Here is a 20,658-nt window from a genome sequence, read left to right as displayed (position 1 = left end):
AGCGAGGCTCGAACCCGGGACCTACAGTATAATAATGCAATACATTAACCATTCGGCCACTTCGTCCGCCTAATGGGTTCTAAAGCTAAAATAAAATAAAAAACAAGAACCCCCCCCCCCCCACCCAAAGACAATGTTTCGGCCACTAAGTCCTTCGTCTGTCGGACGGCATACAAAATATGCAATGTAATGATATATTTTATTACATTTAAGCAATGAAACCATTTTTAGAATAGAGAGAGGGGAGAATGTTAAGGGAGAAGAAGAAGTAGGGGAGGGGGGGGGGGGGGGGGTCGACAATGAGAAATGAGAGAAAAGAGAGAGATGTTATTAATATTCTAAACATTAGTAGTTTTCGTTGGGAATATGATAATTGTTACAGTGAATATCGTAATCAGTCGGGTGGTGAAAAGGTTTGAACTGAGATATTGCCAAATTTAGTTAGAACGTCAATTTTTAAAATCAAATATGAGTTCTGGTCATAAATGATTAAATCAACCCTTTTTGTACATTTTCGGGAAATATCAAAGCTTAATTTCACTTCTAAATATTTTTTACTAGTTGAAAAAGTATGAATTTTGAGAAAAGTTGCTGAATACCTTTCCCATACATCTGGCCATAACTTCATGAAAAAACACCCGATTTATTTCAAATAAAGATTAAAATTGATTATGTCATGCACTGACTTGATCTACCTTAGTTAAAAAATTAAATAAATTATGTCCTTCCGCCACGACATCATAAGATATATCATCGCCTTGGCATTCGGCGAAAGGAGATATTCATCAAACAATATGTCTGATGCCCGCAGGAATCACCCATGTTGTCCAAGTGACCAAATTGGGGGTTAATAATCTTGCCCGAGGAAAAAAAATGAAAGTGCCTGAAGCGGGGCTCGAACCCGAGATCTTTCGGGTCACAGTGCAATGCCTTAACCACTCGGCCACTTTGCACCCCTTTTGTAAATGTACTTTTGTAAATGAATTTTGTACATAATTGCCTTTGTAATTTACCCTCAGTAATATTAAATACCGTTTCCGAGCCCCTACGCTTTACTATTATCAACAGTCACTGATCCAGGGAAAAAATTGTTAATGCACTCACCCATCAATCAAACCGCCATAGTAATTATCTTTCAAATTAGTCATAAAACACTTCATTAATACAGATCTCTCTATCTCTCTCTCTCTCTCTCTCTCTCTCTCTCTCTCTCTCTCTCTCTCTCTTCGTGTTATTATTACATATAGGTAGAACGAAGTTGACGTCATTCAGGTCTTTGTTATTGTTTTTTGACATCCATGTTTATGAGTAATTCTCACTAAATTGAATTAGCCAGACTATAGATAGCATGCGCTTGTCTAAGAAGCTCACAACATTGCCACCCGGAAGTATAAGAGACAAACACACAAAACTTTGTGTAACCATGAACTTTTATAGTCTGGTTAATACAGTTGAATGAGTATTACTCTTAAACGCGGATGGCAAAAAACTATAACAAAGACATGAGTGACATCAACTTCGAACTATCCATAGTCTGGTTAATACAGTTTAGTGAGAATTACTCATAAACGCGGATGGCAAAAAACCCCAACAAAACAACAAAACAATAACAAAGTCCCGAGTGACGTCAACTTCATTCTATCTATAAACGTTCAGGGGGCAGCGTGGTTAAGCGGTACGGTCCTTGCTTCGTACCCAAAAGGTACCGAGTTCGTTGTGTGGCCTTGAGCAAGTCACCTCGCCCTAGCTCACTGCGGCTGACGATTGGGTTATTCCAGTCTACCCTTGAAATAGACCCAAAAGGAAAATTTCTCATTGAGGATGAATAAAGGGAATTTTATTTATTTATTTTAAGGAATACCCATAGTTTTGTGTGTTGGTCCGCTTTATTTCCGGATAGCAATGTTGTGAGTTTGTTAGCCAAGCGCACACCATCTATTCTCTCGGGTTGTAGATGTAGAAAACGTCGATAGCGGATTTCGACCCACCGCAATGAAATGGTAATGGTATTAATGCTAAGCGTTTAGATAAAATACTCATAACATCCGCCAGCCGTTTGTAACATACAAACACACAAAACTACGGCGTTACCTAAAACGTTATAGATAGTATGCGCGTGACTAAGGAGCTCACAACCCTTACGTTGTGTGAATTAATCACGAGTGAATACTATTTTTTAATGCGTAGATTTATAAATTGTGGCTGCATCATACAACCCGGAAGTATAACGGACCAATACACAAAACTTTGTGTTTCCATGAACGTTTATAGTCTGGTTAATAGATAGTATGCGCTTGGCTAAGAAGCTCATAACATTGCCATCCGTAAGTATAACGGACGAACACACAAAACTGTGTGTATCTATGAACGTTTATAGTCAGGTTAATATTAATACCGTTTAGTGAGCATTACTCATAAACGCGGATGGCAAAAAACAATAACAAAGACCTCAGTGACGTCAACTTCGAACTATCTATAGTGTTAAGTTTGACATAATTTAGGATGACACGGGATACTTTTGTAACTCTGGTTTTTATTCAAACCCAAAGAACAACATATTAACATGGAGACATCGTGAGTGAATTTCAGTAGGAAGGAATCAACAGTAAATGTAAACACCCGGTTATTTATCATAAGAGTGAACGCCCTTGGTTCAAGGGAAATAACCAACAAAGTATTGTAGAGAGACATTATGACACAGTTGTTTCTCTTAGACCATTAGAAATCATAAGATCATATACTAATAGTAATAATACATAGAAATAATTCAACACCCCCACTTGATCTAATGATTCTAATTGAAATTTAAAACTTTTAACGTACATTAATCCATTATAATATATAAATGTTGGTTTATCCATTGAGTAAATAAAACAAGTTACTTACTGAAGAAATTCTAATTGAGATTCTCACAAATTCTCAAATTCTTATACATGTAGTTATAATGTTACAAGTCAAGTCCATATTAATTTTCAAAAGGAAATTAAAAGTGCAAAACATTCCCTAATAATTTTGTATGTCAGATAGAAACAAAATCATAAGACTCATATTCATGTTTATCAAGTTGTTTGATAGAACAATAAAAGTAAAACAAGAATCATAATACATGTATGTGTGTCTCATCAACACAAGTATTCACATTATTATGTGTCAAAATAATACATCCAAAACAATTTTCAAGGCTATCACCATATTTTAGCCAAAAATCAAGGATTTGAATTTCTGCAATTGAAATTTAGTTGAAGGCTTTGTCATAATATCTGCCAACATGTCTGCAGTAGGGCAGTACTTTAAAGTAAACTTTCCATTCCTTAGTTCTGTGCGAATAAAATGGAATTTCATGTCTATGTGTTTAGATCTTTGTCTGTTCACTGGATTGTTCGCTAAAGCGATTGTTCCCTGATTGTCTTCAAAAATCAAAACATTGCCTGATTGATATTCTCTGTCAATGTCTTTCAACAACTGGTCTAAGTAAAGGCTTTCTTGTACTGCAAGTGCAAGAGCCATGTACTCTGCCTCACATGAAGACAAAGCAACACTGGGTTGTCTCCTAGATTTCCAAGAAACTAAAGCTCCATTAGATGTCAGACCAAAACAATAACCTAAATAATCGCCTATCACCAGGACTTGAAGCCCAATCGGCATCACTATACCCTATCAAAGAAAGGTTGTCAATACTTCTTCTGTAAGTTAATTCATAGTCAATGGTTCCCTTCAAATACCTAAATACATGTTTGACTGTCACCCAATGGCAGCAGCTGCTTCTTATGGTTCACACTATTATGTTATGACGATCGACCCAATCAGCAAAGTCCGGTCCGCATTCGTGCACCGTCGCGAACCCGCCTGGTAGCATCGTCACAACACACCTTTCGACTAGATGCTCTGCCGTTTCGGGTTCTTGCCCACAGCGTGGACATAAAGGACAGGAAGTTAGACCCCACTGATGTAACGCACCGGCCGTTAGGCAGCTCCTCGACCGAAGCCGATTCGCAGCTACCCAGTGTCTCCTCTTACTGGTATCAAAGCCTGGCAACTTCTCACCAAGCTTAGAGGAGTGTAGGTCCCCGCCCCCACGAGGGATTGAATTCGTCCAAACCGACTTCCATCTCGTATGTGCAGCTCTGTCCGTAGTCAGGGATTCTGCGTACAAGGGTTGCCGGGACTTATTTCGGCTCGAAACGGGGGCACCGTTCATTATGCGCATGAGAGGGGTATCCCCATTCCCTCTCTCTTTGATCTTACTCAGCCAGTTTCCCGTAATGGTCTCCCTCCGGACATCGGGGGGCTGGATCGCTGCCATCACCGGGCCCCATTCTCTAGGGGTTGTTGCTAGCGTTCCCGACACTATGTGCATCGACTTGCGAAGTTTTACATCCACCTTCTCAACGTTTCTGCTTCTACCCCACACTGGAGCGCAATACTCCGCGGTGGAATAGCATAGTGCCAGGGCGGACGTTCTCAGGAGCGCTTGGCTAGCGCCCCAAGTCGATCCCGCCAGCTTCCTCAGAAGACTATTCCGCTTCTCTATCTTCCGGGCAACCCCTTCGAGATGAACCCGATAGGTAAGACTGCGATCCAGCGTCACCCCTAGGTATTTTGGACGCGGCTCATATGGGAGTGGCTGGTCCCCGACTAGGACAATCAGTTTACGGGTGTGCCAACCACTGCATAAGTGAAATGCAGTGGCCACGGTTTTTGAAGTGTTCATCTTCAGGTACCACTTGTCGAAGTAGGATTTGAGTCTGGTGACGTCCTCGCTGAGTACGCTCTCGAGACGGGTCCACACTTTACTCTGAGTAACGAGTGCCAGTCGTCTGCGTATCCCAGCCTCAGGGAGGAAGTGTTCGGCATATCGCTAATGTAAACGTTAAACAACATTGGCGCAAGTACCGACCCCTGAGGGACCCCATTCTTCAATTTCCTAACTTTGCTCGTGACGTCTCCCAGCGCGACGTGGAATTGCCTTTCCCCTAAGATCGAAGAGAACAACTTCAAGGTCTTTTTGCACCTTATGATTTTTGCAAGTTTGAGCATTAACCCATCGCACCAGACCGTATCGTACGCCGCTGATAGGTCTATAAACACAGCACCTGTTTGCTGTTTTCTCTCGAACCCGTGCTCAATATGCTCTGTAAGGGCAATGACCTGCTCCGTGGTGCACCTCCCTTCCCTGAAGCCTGCCTGCTCAGGTGGCAGGGCAGCGTCTAGGACCGGCCCCCATCGGTTTAATAGAACACGCTCCAACAATTTGTAAAGACAGCTCAGCAGCGATATGGGTCTGTAACTGTCTGCCTCCTTCGCCGGCTTCCCTGGCTTCAGGATGGCAACTATCTTCGCATGCTTCCACACTTGTGGAAGCTTTCCGTTTGCAAGGATGTCAGACATTGCCTCTGCTAGCCAGGCCCGTGCCCTGGGGCCCAGATGCGTCACCATATCGGGATATACACCATCTATCCCAGCTGCTTTGCCGTTCTTCACTTCGCTAATGGCTGCACCCACTTCTCGGGGACTGAACGGGGCCGTCCAGTCCGACTCCTCCGCAGGTAGCGAGTCCAAAATCGTACGGTACGCCTTGCGGACACCGCGCTCAAAAGCCTGATTAGGGACCCGCTTGCTACGGTTCTTAATATTCTTGGCAATTGTGTCTGCCTCGCATTCCGGTGCAGCCTTCGCGAAATTCCGATCTGGGTCCAATTTCTTTATCAAACGCCAAGCGTGGCGGCTGGAGTGTGTAAAGTCGAGACTTTCCACGGTCTCCTGCCACCGTTGCTTCCTTCCCTCTGCCAGAGACTGGAGTAGTCTATCGGCTGTGTCCTGGGACTGGGTCTGCTGGTACTCTCGGTACAGCTCTTCCGACTCTGCTGTCCAGCAAGGGGTGTAGAATTTCCGTTTGCCCAGTGGAATAAAGCGTTGAGCGCTCTTAACCAGTAGCCTACTAAATCTGGTTATATTCTTGGACTTGGGAGGAATGGCAGGGCAGACCTGCTCGATATAGGAACTGAATTCCTCCCAGTCAGCCTTCCTGAAATTCCATCTGCAAAGTGGGAGAGACTGCACCCTCGGTATTGTCACCCCAGCTGTGACAAGAACCGGCCTGTGCTGGCTATGCGGAAAGTCCCCGAGGACTGTCCGCTTCACCTGCAACGGTTCACCGTTCGCGCCTTTCGTTACGAGGGTGAGGTCTGGAGTATACTCCTTCTTATGGCGGGTACCCCGGAAGGTACCCTTGGCTGTAGGATCGTACACTAGGTGTAGATCATTACAGTCCATCCATGAGCGGAGTTGTCTTCCTGCCTCGTTGCAGTCTCGGTAGCCCCATTCGTGATGGCGGCTATTAAAGTCTCCCAGACAGATGGAAGGATGGCTGACCACCGGTACCGGTGGTGTAGTCCAAGTCGCTCTAGGTGGTTTGTAAATATTATGCAAACACAGTCCACCTACTTCCACGGAAATTCGGTTCACCCCATTGCTGTCCGTTACGCTCTCAATGACCCTTACCTTCGGTGGCTCTTTAGCGTAAACGCTAACCCCTCCTTTGAGCTCGAAGTGTCCTCGCGTTGGACCACCGTATAGCCTGGGATCTGGAATCGGGAAGATTGCGCGCCTGAATAAAGGTGGGTCTCCTGTAAAAGGAGGATATCTACGCAGTGAACGGCCAATAGCTTTGATAAAAGCTCATTTTTTGCCATACTCTGGCTCTCGACGTTCAGGGACAATATACGCGTCAGCTCGCCATCCCCGCCGTCGCATTTTCAGATCGGCAGGCCGCGAATCGATTGATGCATGGGACGTTTGCTTTTTTCTCGGACGTGCCGACGACCCTGGCGACACGAACGCGGTATTATTTGGCTAGGCGGCAGACCGCTTCGCCATTGACGGGACTGATTGGGACTCGACATAAGGACAATAGTGTGGCGCCCGGGATAGGGCTGCTATTCGGGCACCGGGTTTGGATCAAATTTAGTCACACACCGGGGCGAGCAGCTCATGTGGCTCGTTGGCTCGATACCCGGGATGGTCTCGTGACGGTCGACCGGGATTTACACCTTTGCCCTCCCGTGTGCCTCAAGCCCCCTCACCAACTGCAAGGTAAAGATCCACGAGGGGGACCCAATGGCATGCCAATGGTCTGGACAAATGTTGAGAAAGTTTTGTAACTATCCAGCAGATGTCAGGCCTAGTGCATATCATAAGATAAATCAAGCTACCAACAGCCTCCCTGTATTTTCTTTCATCTATTGGATCACTATCATTTGACCACTCAAATTTTTGTTCAGAGGGATTTGCTCTTGGTTTGCAATTAGTCATATCTAACCTTTCCAGAATTTTTTGAGTGTATCTTTTCTGGTTCATTTTCACATATCCTTTCCCTTGCTCAAATTGTATACCCAGGAAATAGGATAGATTCCCCAAATCTTTCATCTTAAATCTGTCTTTAAGAACTTTCTTAGTATCATACATGACATTTACATTATTTGCAGCAATAACAAGGTCATCAACCCATGCTATAATAATGACAGTTTCATTTTCAGTGAACTTGGTGTACACAATGATCAGACTGGCTCTGCACAAACTTATTTTTAAGTAGATGAGTATGCAGCAGGTTGTTCCAATTTCTCCCTGACTGCTTGAGTCCATACAAAGACTTTTGCAATTTATAAACTAGTTTGTTGTCTTTTGAATCTTTGATTTCAAAGCCTTCTGGTTGCTCCATGTATATTTCTGCATCAATTGGGGCATTCAGATATGCGGATTTTACATCCATTTGGTTTAAAATCAAGCCGTACTGACAAGCAAGTTGCATCAATATTCGAATTGATGTAATGTTTGCAGTTGGTGCAAAAGTTTCAGTGTAATCAATACCCTTAATCTGGCTATAACCTTTAGCTACATATCTAGCTTTGTATGACTTTGAGCCTTTTGAGTCCTCTTTCATTGTGTATACCCAACGTCCCCCCACTGCATTTCTGCCTTCTGGAAGCTCTGTTAAAGTAAATGTTTCATGTTCTTTCAAGGCATTAATTTCTTCTGCCATAGCTTCCTTCCAGAAGTCAGAAGCTGGGGATTCAATTGCTTCTTTGTAATTTTTGGGAATACAGTACAACATTTTGTAACAGTAATCAACATTTGCATTATCATTATCAACATGTACATCATCATCATAATCAACATTTGTTCTATAACAAGTTTCATAATCATCTAAGTACTTTGGTGGTTTAGTTTCCCGCCTAGGATAATGTAAATTTCCCTTTCTTTTGTCAACAACTACAATTGGGTGCTTTTTTCATCTAGTTCTATTTCTTCATTTTCTTGTCTAGGTCTAAGTTCTAGTTCATCATCATTTTCATCATTTGGAAAGTGAGTGAAATATTTCTCTCTTTCATGAGCGCTGTTTTTGGTGGACAGAATTTTCACAATCCTGTGTCTATGCACCTTTCCAGTGTTTGGGAAATAAACTAAATAAGCAGGACTATTCCTGTCGTAGCCCACAAATATTCCCCTTGTGCCTCTGGCATCAAGTTTCTGTTTGTTTTGTACATATGTATAACACTCACTACCAAATGGTCTCATATTTGACAAGTTTGGTCTTCTGTCAGTAAATGTATGGTAAGGAGTATCCCCAAGACGATTATTGTAACATCTGTTACGGGTGTATGTAGCTGTGTGGATAGCATATGGCCACATTTCTTTACCTAGTTTAGCCTCGTACAAAAGACATCTACCCATTTCAATAATGGTTCTCCAATTCCGTTCAGCGACACCGTTCTGGTGTGGAGAATAAGGAGCAGAGGTTTCATGCCTTATTTTATTCTCTTGCATTAACAACTGAAATTCATCCGACGTGAATTCTGTCCCATTATCTGACCTCAGACATTTCACTATCCCGTAAGGGCTCGAATCCGCCAAAAATCTTATAGTTGCTGAGACTGTGTCACTTTTTTGTTTAAGAAAATACACAAAGGACATTCCGGAAAAAATCATCGGTAAATGCCAAAGCATATTTGAAACCTTCTCTAGAGGTTGGAGTAATTGGACCAGCCAAATCAGTATGGATCAACTGTAGTGGGCCTTCTGAGCGAATGCGTGGAGTTTTGTTTTTAACGTTAGTCATTTTCCCCTCAAGACAAATCTCACATTCAGCTTTCTCATTCTCACCATTTGTTTTATTTACATTCATACCATCAACCACTTGTTCAAGTTTCTTAACATCTTCAAAGTTACAGTGGCCAAGAATTTTATGCCAGTCTTGTAAATCTAAAGTGTAATTCACATCATGCAAAGTTTGTTTAACATTAACATCAGTTTGCGTATCACTTTCTGAAATTACTATATTGTTATAAATGTGGAGATAATACAGTCTGCCATGCCTATGAATGTCAAATTTTCTGCCACTTTTGTCCATTAATTCTGCAGAATTTTGTCTGAAATGCACACTTGCTCCATTATCAGCAGCTGCTTGAACTGAAAAAATGTTCTGAGGGAATGTAGGAACATAAAGAACATTGCGGAGTTGTCCACTACACTTGTTGCCTTCGTCGTCAACCATTGTTACTTCCACCTGTCCTCTTTTAAGAGCTAGGTTATTTGCTCGGTCGCCATTTGCGAGCTCGATAAAATGTTCACTCGGGTTGAAGTTTTGTTCAAATTCGGTAAACTTTGTTAAGTCGTTGAAAATATGTGACGTTGCACCACAATCCACAAGAAGTTTCTCTTTCTTATTCACATTTAATATATCGAAATGTTCATTCACCTTAAATGCAAAATTATGTTCATTTCCATCAGGTTGGAAGGCTGCATGTGCCTGCGTGTTATTGGTCGTTGAGGTTTTCTTTCGCGATCGACACGTTTTGTCAGTGTGGTTATCTTTGCGACAAAAACTGCACCACAGTCTATTTGCTTTAGTTTTATTGACTGGACAGTCTCTTTTAAAATGTCCATGCTGACCACAGTTGAAACAAAGTATTTCTTTCGAAGGATTTTGTTGTTTCATTTTAGACGCATAGTTGGGCCTAGCAGTCGCCTTGTACTTTAAAACTGAATCTTCTGAAGTTGTAGAGATTACTCTTGATTTTTCTGTTTCCTCAAAGCTTCGCAGAGCTACTTTGAAATCACTGAACGTCGGTTTCTTCTCTGATTGGGTGACAACAGCTACAAAAGCTTGGTATGAGTTAGGTAGCCCTTTCAATACCATTGCGACTAGTAAACTATCAGAAACCTGTTCATCTGCATTTCGTAAATCTGATGCTGCTGTCTCTGCCCTAATTAAGTACTCTGTTACACTTTCAGTAGGACTCTTGGCTAATGATGTCAATTCAGTGTACAAAGAAATCACTCTTGGAGTGCTTGAGCTGGCATAGTACCCCCGCAAAATCCTGAGGGCTTTTCGGCCGTCATCAGCTGCATCTCTCATGACTAAAGACAAGCTTTTGTCGTCCAGGAATTGAATCAACTCAGCATAAGCATCTGCATTCTTTTCAAAGTCTAGATCTTCCCCTTCACCCGCAAGGATCACATCTTTCAGTTTCTGTAGCCTGAGATAGCTCAGAAACTTCATCTCCCATTGTTCATACTTCTGCTCATCCCCATCGAAAACTAATCTTGCATACCTGCTGTTGTTGGCACTGGGCCCATAACCTGTTAAGTTTGACATAATTTAGGATGACACAGGATACTTTTGTAACTATGGTTTTTATTCAAACCCAAAGAACAACATATTAACATGGAGACATCGTGAGTGAATTTCAGTAGGAAGGAATCAACAGTAAAAGTAAAAGTAAAATGTAAACACTAAACACCCGGTTATTAAACTCCCATTCTCGCATCTTTCAACCAATATAAATATAATGATATTAAAAAACGTGAACAATAGTTGTAAGTTTGGGCAGAAACCTTAAGGAGTGGTATCATTTTATTACGATATTTCACAAAATAATGAAAAACGATACATACACTCATATCACATAATCCCACAAACATCATATAGAGACATTTAACATAGTAATCATAGTCATATTAAAAAAAACAAACAAGGAGTTGATTATATAAACAACACATAATACTACTTGTATAAACAACATAACATTATACAATATGATTTCCATCACATATACAACAAGATCTCCTTATGGTATGAATACAATTAAAGCAATTACGTCAGGTGTAATATATGAACATTTAAATTAAAAAAAAATAACGGAAAATTATTATAAATATCAATAGATTTTTTGCGCAGCAGACAATATAGGTCGGAGACAGGGGTTGGCGGTGGGGCAATTATAAAGTAATAAAGATTGAAGAAGAAATTAAACAATGTATAGAAAAAAGTTGATGCTGCTGCTGCTGCTGCTATATTACAAATGATACCTAATGTAATTCTCACCTACTATCTAATACCCTTCCTTTCTCCCATCCCGCCCCATCCCTCCAATTCAACACTGTAGTCATTGTCCTCACTTTCAACCCCCATCCTTCACACACACCGACACACACATACGCACACACACACACACACATACTCACACACACACATACACACACACATATTTGCCCACCTACCCACCCTGTACCCATCCAAGATGAATGACAGTATTATCATCATAGTATGTATCAAGTATCTCATTCATTCCCCCTAATCCTTGCCCACCCACCCACCTACACCAGCTTACATTGCCGTTTAAATTAACCTTATCCTCATTCTGTCGTCTAAGCCACACTTAAACTCCCATTCTCGCATCTTTCAACCAATATAAATATAATGATATTAAAAAACGTGAACAATAGTTGTAAGTTTGGGCAGAAACCTTAAGGAGTGGTATCATTTTATTACGATATTTCACAAAATAATGAAAAACGATACATACACTCATATCACATAATCCCAAAGGAAAGGTCTGAAAGACCGTCCTGCCCAAACGACCTTGTGTTCACATTAACATTGGTTTGTGTTGAGTTACAGTGATGTGGGGGGTAGACATTCTCCCATCTTATTTCGGTAATGGTTAATGACATATTGGGGAATTTGGTCGAGGTATAATAAATAACACGTGCTCTGCCAGTCTCCCATCGCCTTAACTATTTCACCTGGTATGCCAGAAGACAGGGCCCAAGTAGCCCCACCACGGCGAAAACTGTGGCTGGATATAGTGTTACAACCACATGCTGCGGAAAGAGCGCAATTTTTTGTTAAACAAAGACCCAGTCATAGGGAACGCCTGGGAGTCTGGCATTGCAGGTGCAGTCATGCATAACATATCGTACATCGCTGAAACAGGACATAGTGGGTGGTTTGCTAACCTATGTAATGCAATTTCTTGTATACGACCTTTCGTTTGGTTATGTTTTGACCAACCAACTTTAATTATTATTTGTGAACAGCCCCCTGACATAGATACACAATTCCTTGTCAATTGTTTTTTGTTATCAAAACCTGCATCCGTCCCAAACAAGTTGGATTTTTCTTAACAAGCCAAAAAACATAGTAAGGCATGATGCCCAGAATACATAGTCATCTAAATGAGAGAATTTAAGTTGTTTTTTTAACTTTAACAATATTTCAGGCGTCACCGGAGGCTTGCTCTGAACATCAGTTCCTTTAACTTTCTCAATGCCCCTAATTGTTGTTTTAATATACCATGAGTCATCACATGGATTGGGAAGATTACATTCTAAATAGATAATACTGATAATATTCATATATTGCTTAACAGAACTAGGTTTTAATTTCCGCGCCAAATAAGCTGCATATTTGGCAATATTTATTTGCGAAATAGGTGCAGGCGCTATTCTCATTTTTTCACAAAAAGAAATATAAGACCGTAAATGTGTTTGATAGGTCTTCTTTGTGTTGGCTGTAAAGGCCTGTCCGCGGTACATGTCAACTTCACTTGTTAATTCATTGGTTAAGGCACAGGCACCTAGACAAAAGAAAAAAGAAGGCATTCCATGACATATGATTTGTGATAACAAAAGGAGGGGTTAAACCATGATGCCAGTTACTTAGTAATTTACATAACAACAAACATTTACCATGTTCATGCAATCTAGATATTGTATCAGGTATTTGGTTCAGACTCCCAGATACATGTATTGCTCTAACCGTTATATTGAGTCGTGCACATTTGAAGGCATATTTTCTAAGTAAAGAATTAATATAACTATTTCTACACCAGCCTCTGTTTAAGACACATTTTGTAACCATGCTATCTGTATGCACCACTACTGTTTTACCAGCCCATAAATGCGCCCACGTGTCAAATGAGTTAACTACTGCACAAATCTCCTTGTAATTAATGTGAAGCGATGATGCCGCAGGCTGGTCGCAATCAAATACTAAATAGCGCCAAGAGCCAGACCAAAAGGCACCGGCGGCGATATTGCTTGCATCCACATGGACGTGCTCAGGCGCTGATTCATTATAATATACTATCCCATTAAACACACTTAAAAATGAAATCCACCATTGTAATTCAAGATGAAATGAATATGACAAAATTATTTTATGCTGCTGCTGCTTTAGAGGCTTAATTATGTCCAGGACACGACGTAGGAAAAATCTCCCTCCACGAATTGCCTGGCATGCGTAGTTCAATGAGCCTGCGAGACTCTGTAGCTGCTGTTTGCTGGCACGTTTTTTCTTTTGAATGCATTGAGCTGCTGCTTTAAACGAATTATTTTTTCCTCGCCTAATTCGACAGTGCTGTTAGAAGTATTGATTGTTAATCCAAGAAACTGAATGTTTTGGGTCGGTCCCACAACTTTATTATAACTAATATAAAATCCAAGTTCACGAAGTAGCTGCATAAGTGTAAGCATCCAATATTTACATTCCTCATACGTTGGGGTAGTGATAAAGAAATCATCTAAATAAGCTACAACCCCATTGCATCCTTTACGATTCATGATTCGTTTAATAGCTTGCGATAAGCGGTGAAAATGTCCTGGACCTTTATTGCTACCAAATGGTAACCTAGAATCAAATAGGAAGGTGGGGTGACTGTCACCCTCAAACGTCCAATGAATACCAGTGGCTACGTAATTTTCTGGATGGATAGGCACTGATCTATAAGCTGCTTGGAGGTCGATTTTTGCACAGTAGAAAAATGGTTTGGCTAATTTGCATGCATCACAGACGGTTTGAAATTTGGTGCTTTCTGGTAGAGAATAATCATTCATAGCTTCTCCTACTGGTCTACTGCCGTCATGAATTAGTCGAATATTTCCATCCTCTTTCGGGATTGCAGCAAGAGCACTAGTAACTGTTGGCTGTTTAGATGCTACAACATAATGACCTTGAGCTATTTGATTCTTTAATTCTTTCTCCTTCTTCTTCTTCTTCTTCTAGGTTCCATGCCTGGTCCAGGCTTCGGATACTGCATGAATTATCTCTCTCCATTCCTCCCTGTCTCTTGCTTTTTCAAACAGCTCTTGGATTGTTAGGTTGGTGAAGCCCTTCAGTTGGTCTATGAGTGTTTTTCTTTGTCTCCCCCGGGCGCGTTTACCAGGTATTTTTCCACAACTTGCCAGGTATTCATTCTTATCTTTCCTTACTATGTGTCCGAAAAAGGATAGTTGTCGATCCACTATTAAGGGCATTAGTTTCCTTTGTTGGTATGTTTGTTTTAGCACTTCTTCGTTCGTTTTGTGTGCAGTATACGATATTCTCTGCATCCTTCTCAAGCACCACATTTCAAAAGCTTCAATGTTCTTTTGTGTTTCTGCATTTGTAGTCCAGCTTTCCCCATCCGTATAACAAGATTGGCCACACGTAGCACTTCAAGACTCGGAATCTAATCCCGAACGACATCTGTTTGTTTTTCAAAATGTTTCCCAGGTCCATGAAGGCCTGTTTGGCTTGATTTATTCTTGCTCGTATGTCTCGGTTACATCTTCCATCTGTTGTCACTATTGAACCTAGGTATTTAAAACTTTCTACGTTGGTAAGTTGCTCGCCGTGAATCGTTATATTGCAGGTGTTGTTGTTTTCGGGGTTTTTCTGTATTACCATGCATTCCGTTTTGGTGATATTCACTTCCATTCCCTTGGCTTCACTATCTACTACCACTTTGTCAACAATCTTTTGAAGTTGGATTTCTGATGTTGCAATGAGTACCGTATCGTCTGCGTATCTTATATTATTTATGTTGTGACCTCCTACTTTTATTCCCTCCATATTATTTATGCCCCTCATGATTGTTTCTTGGTATAGATTAAACAGATCTGGTGAGGCAACACACCCTTGACGGACTCCTTTCTTAATAGGAATGGAATTTCCTGTAGAGTTTCCGATTTTGATAGATGCCTGCTGGGTGTAGTATAATGTTTGCATGAGTCTGAGGTCTTTCTCATCAGCGCCAATGGAGTGCAGTTGTTTTAGTATTTCTTCGTGGCGTACTCTATCAAAAGCTTTTTTGTAGTCGACAAAACAGAGGTATAGTGGGGTCTGAACCTGTATAGCTCTTTCACTTAAAACACGGAGGAGGTATATTGCGTTCCTTGTCCCTCTGTCAGGTTGGAATCCATATTGTTCTTCTGCGATTTCGGGGTTAATCTTATTCCTTAGCCTGTTGATAATTATACGCAACAGTATTTTGTTGATGTGGCTTATTAAACTTATAGTTCTAAAATTTTCGCATCTGACTGCACCTGCTTTCTTTGGTATTGCTATGAAAATAGAGTTACAGAGATCTTCTGTAATTGTCCCAGTATTGTATATATTGTTGAATAATATGTGAAGTTCATCAATTGCTAGATCTCCTAGGCTTTTTAATACCTCTACAGATATTTCATCAGGGCCTGTTGCTTTACCATCCCTCATTCGTTCCATGGCATGTTCAATTTCACTTTTGGTGATGTTTGGTCCGCTTAATGGTTCTTTGAATTTCAGTGGTGGTTCATTTCTATTTGGATCATTGTACAGTTCGCCTATGTATTCTACCCATCGGCTTTCTATATGTTGTTCTTCAAATAGCAGTTCCCCTTGTTTGTTTTGGATACAACTTCCTGCTGCTTTGCTTTTCCTTTTCCCTGATAGTTCTTTTATTCTTTGGTGAGCTTGTTGGGGGTTGGGTTTGTATTCTCTTTCGATTTCGCAGCATTTCCAGTCTAGATAGTTCTCGTGTGCCTCGATGCATTTGGATTTAATGTGGTTGTTCAATGTTTGGTATTCTGCAGACCCTCTGTTGCATTTTCGTCTTTCTTCAAATAGGTTTAGAATTTCATTTGTCAGTGGACAACTTCATATGGGGGACAGACGCCCCTCACCTGGCGACAGTAGTGCTTCGTGATCGCACTCATTCTTTCATTCTTTCATTCTTTCTCCACTAATGTTTTAAAACGAAAGGAAGAATAATGGTTATTTTCTATCACATTTTTTTGTTGACTATCTTTTTCAATAATTCGAAATCCATGCTCTACTCCGTCTAAAATGAAATCTTTATCTTTATCACACTCTAACATTTTCCTCCAGGAATTTAATTTATTACTAATGGATGCTTTATTACCTAAAAATTCACATTGGTGGGGATTGATAGGAGGAAAGGGGGCTTAACGCTAATGGGCTTTCCTCACTACTATTTGTCTGCTGCTGTGTATCCTATGCTGAATTAACACCCACATGGTGATCTCTGCCTCCATGCTCTCGACTGCCACACAAGCTACACACGTGGTTAAATCGGCATGTTGTGCCATATGTACAGGCACCTCTGTTGAATTGTCGACAGACCTCCTTGTTGCTGAACTGAATGGTATTGAGAGACGATTCCCATTGTTTTTTTGTCGTTTGAGGAGTGCGATCACGAAGCACTACTGTCGCCAGGTGAGGGGCGTCTGTCCCCCATATGAAGTTGTCCACTGACTGTCGCTGACGATATTCGTCGTCGAAGATAAGAACTGACTGCCATGTGTATCTCATGGCAAGTTCACCCACCATCTCTGTGTATTTGATGTATTGATGTACATCAAAATTTGGCGATAATCCTATCAACTTAGCCAAAATCCTTGCATTTGCTGCTATCCACATGGCTGGCGAAACCTTGTCTAGTTTCACTTTCGCGTTTATGCGAAGGCTAACACTCTCTGTGATGTTAACTTCCTCGTCGGTAACCAGCGAGGGAGAAATAAAATCAACAATTTTAAAGTAGGTACTTCTACCTGAGACACTCGACTCTTCAGAAGGTTTGATTCTTACAGCACCAAGGAGGCTAGATAGGCCTCCATCATCATTCGATGACGCACACATAGGTCCCTTGCCGTGAAGACATTGCAGGTTTTTGACTGCCATCTTGAGAATGGCTTTGTGTCCTTTTTTAATATCTAATTCACCAATATCGCTGTCCGTGGCACAAAGAAGGGCTGCCAAACTGTCGAACCCCTCTTCAACCAAAACATTAGCAACTCCATTTGGAAAGTCTTTAGCGAAATCAACAAATGTAAAATCCATGGCAATTATAAAGTAATAAAGATTGAAGAAGAAATTAAACAATGTATAGAAAAAGTTGATGCTGCTGCTGCTGCTGCTATATTACAAATGATACCTAATGCAATTCTCACCTACTATCTAATACCCTTCCTTTCTCCCATCCCGCCCCATCCCTCCAATTCAACACTGTAGTCATTGTCCTCACTTTCAACCCCCATCCTTCACACATACCGACACACACATACGCACACACACACACACACACATACTCACACACACACATACACACACATATTTGCCCACCTACCCACCCTGTACCCATCCAAGATGAATGACAATATTATCATCATAGTATGTATCAAGTATCTCATTCATTCCCCCTAATCCTCGCCCACCCACCCACCTACACCAGCTTACATTGCCGTTTAAATTAACCTTATCCTCATTCTGTCGTCTAAGCCACACTTTATCATAAGAGTGAACGCCCTTGGTTCAAGGGAAATAACCAACAAAGTATTGTAGAGGGACATTATGACACAGTTGTTTCTCTTAGACCATTAGAAATCATAAGATCATAATACTAGTAATAAATAATTCAACATATAGTCTGATTGATATAATTTAGTGAGAACTAATCACTGCAGGGCTGTCCATAAATAATAACAAAGAGCTGAGTGGTGTCAGCGTTGTTCCTTCTATTCGTGCTATTAGAATATCCCTCAGGTCGTACATGGAGAAAACAAAGTGGATTCTGACGCGTCGCATCGACATGGTATTTACATGCCATGGCGAACGTACACTTATTTGCAGGTCTGATAACTCAATTGTGCTAGACTTATCGTTGTATTGGATAGGACCTAGTACTCTCAACTCTCAACCCTACGCAAGATATTCTCTCACCACAAGGATGTTAAATCAAACCCCAAATTGCACTCGGTTATTAGACCTGCGAATAATATTGGTCGGGGCCGGCGTGCGCTTATTACAGGTCTGATAACCGAACGCAATTATGGGGCCTGATTTAACATTGTTGTAATGGACAATTTTTTTGAGTTGGTTTGAAAGTATTTCCATTACAACAATGAGCTCATATCGAATTGGGCTATCAGACCTTTAAATAAATATACGTCGGTCGAGGCCAACTGTGTATTGAAAATTTCATTTATAGTTTAAAAAAAAATGACTTATGATAAAGAGAGGTCAAGACTTTGATCTCAAATCTTTTCATGATCTTAAAAAAAACTTGAGCTTTTATATAGAGCAAGATCCACTAGATGTGCTCAAAGCGCCTTACAAAGGGGTCCCTGTCCAACAAAACATTTAACATGAAGAACCAGACATGCCTCCTGTTAGGTGATATTACTTTTTTTTTCTGACAGAGACAACGCTGTTAACGGCGAGGTACTCATCTTACACCTGAGTACGGTGAAATAATGTGAGTAAAGAGCCTTTTCCAAGGGTTCAACTATGCAAATTTCCTAACTATCAAAGTGACGACATGGTCGCGCGTTAGGCTACATCACATCAAATATCTTTTTCCCCCTCGTCCCTACTCTGTCCACAAGGCAATGAATTAGTATCTGAGTCACCCGGACGTTGCCACGAAGTAGCGTCCTTTCCAAAGAAAAACAGGCAATAATTGTTATTGCTCATTAATGCTACTTAATACTGGGATAAACTGCAGCTTCACGACCGTTGAGAAGGATCGTTTTCGCCTCGTATTTAATTGTATTGTATGAATAAAAATTTTAAAAAAATATGGAATGAGTCAGATTTACTCCCTTTATCTTTATCTCCATTTTATTGACTCATTAGGCACCTCTATTTATTAGTATAGATTGTTAACGGTCTCATTTATAAAAACAATCAACTACACATGTGTGTGTGCGCGCGCACACTCACACATAATACTATCTACTAATTTGAGTCCAGCATTCATTGCGTGTGTTATTCTAAAATGTCAATAAAGCAATACATAGTATTTAATATCCCTTTTTTGTTCGCGGTGTGTTCTGTCCAGCTGTGCTTTACACACATAACGACGATAAAGTATATAATACGGCGTGTTTTTGTTATGTAGATAAGAGAGCTTGCTTCAGTGTGTAATGTGTATTTATTTGATCATTTATTGATCATCAACGTTTTTATCTCTCTCTAAAACGGGGATTTACTATGCTATTCAATAAAGGGCGATTTTGTGGTGATTGCTTACGTTGTGTGAATTAATCACGAGTGAATACTATGTTTTAATGCGTAGATTTATAAATTGTGGCTGCATCATACAACCCTATATTTGTGGTGGTACTTTATTGTTTATTTTCTTTTTACCAGGGAGGAAAAAACCCCTTAATATTTACATTCATTCAACCAGAACTATTTCATCGGCTGACTTTCCACAAGTTCCTGGCTCTGGCTTCGCTTTGTTATTTAATTTTATCTATTAATATCTTTAAAAAAATATTTATTATTATTTTCATTCGATCATGACCAATTTTCAATAACTTCAGTATTCTATGATGGTAATTTTCGACTTTACATTGCCTCATTGACTTAGACTTAGATATAGTCCCATTGTTTAAGAGATAATTAATAAATTTTCACAATCACTTATAGTCTTAACATAATCATGTAGATAATAACTAATTTATGATCTTAACTTATGTGCCCTGTTCTAAATTTAAAGTAAAAGTTATTTAAAAAAATAAATTAAACCAACATAATCACCTATCTATGTGTGAAGTAAGGATAATATTATAGAGAGGTGATTCAATAATTATATTTATATTTATAGAACATTTTACTTCTTAGAAATAATATATATAACTCCTTTTCAATCTCTTATCTACAATCTTTTACTTTAAAGCAAATGATAAATATTTCTATGAATTAAGATGATAACCGCAAAATAATTTATTTATTCCTCAGATGAAATATTTATGCAATCACAATAACTCGATTTTTATGTTATATTCCTCTCTACTTTTTAGTATACTATCATTTAACCTTTATCAGTTTATAAAGTATCTTGATAATCATTTGATTATTTATATTTTTATTGGACAAGAATTTTATTATAAGTATAATCATAGTCACCATAATATATCCGCTTGTTGTTCCACTGCACATTTTAAGACTTTTAATATTCTTTGCCAAGTTTTATTATCTTATCTTATTTTATCTTATCTTATTGATATATTTCCCCCTTACATTCAAAGTGTGTAAAACTGTCTGTGAATGAT

General features: G+C 40.1%; 2 protein-coding genes across 5 annotated transcripts in view; one reads left to right on the top strand and one right to left on the bottom strand.

The window, feature by feature from the left end:
- Positions 1-13,587: 13,587 nt before the first annotated feature.
- Positions 13,588-14,175, bottom strand: LOC144975816 (uncharacterized). Its single transcript, XM_078920004.1, has one exon. It carries the CDS (start codon positions 14,173-14,175, stop codon positions 13,588-13,590), a length of 588 nt encoding a protein of 195 aa, XP_078776130.1.
- A 5,214-nt stretch (positions 14,176-19,389) lies between these two features.
- LOC144974781 (proton myo-inositol cotransporter-like) overlaps positions 19,390-20,658 on the top strand; it is a 57,714-nt gene continuing 56,445 nt past the window's right edge. The window contains exon 1 of one of the 4 annotated variants that reach the window (XM_078918033.1): positions 19,390-19,468. The gene's annotated coding sequence lies outside the window, so the exon portion shown is untranslated. Of the gene's footprint in view, positions 19,620-19,672; positions 19,721-20,658 lie in introns of those variants that run through there. The other 3 variants (XM_078918032.1, XM_078918035.1, XM_078918036.1) reach the window with 3 other exon arrangements.

Source organism: Berghia stephanieae, chromosome 6 (assembly GCF_034508935.2).
Source record: "Berghia stephanieae isolate SIO BIC M18660-M18661 chromosome 6, UCSD_Bste_1.3, whole genome shotgun sequence".
Classification (NCBI taxonomy): domain Eukaryota; kingdom Metazoa; phylum Mollusca; class Gastropoda; order Nudibranchia; family Aeolidiidae; genus Berghia; species Berghia stephanieae.
The sequence above is the reverse complement of the archived record's forward strand: the minus strand, read 5'-3'. Positions and strand labels throughout refer to the sequence as shown.

Bases quoted from the DNA above. Each gene is read 5' to 3' on its own strand.
- LOC144975816 (XM_078920004.1), bottom strand. From the start codon at position 14,175: ATGAATGATTATTCTCTACCAGAAAGCACCAAATTTCAAACCGTCTGT.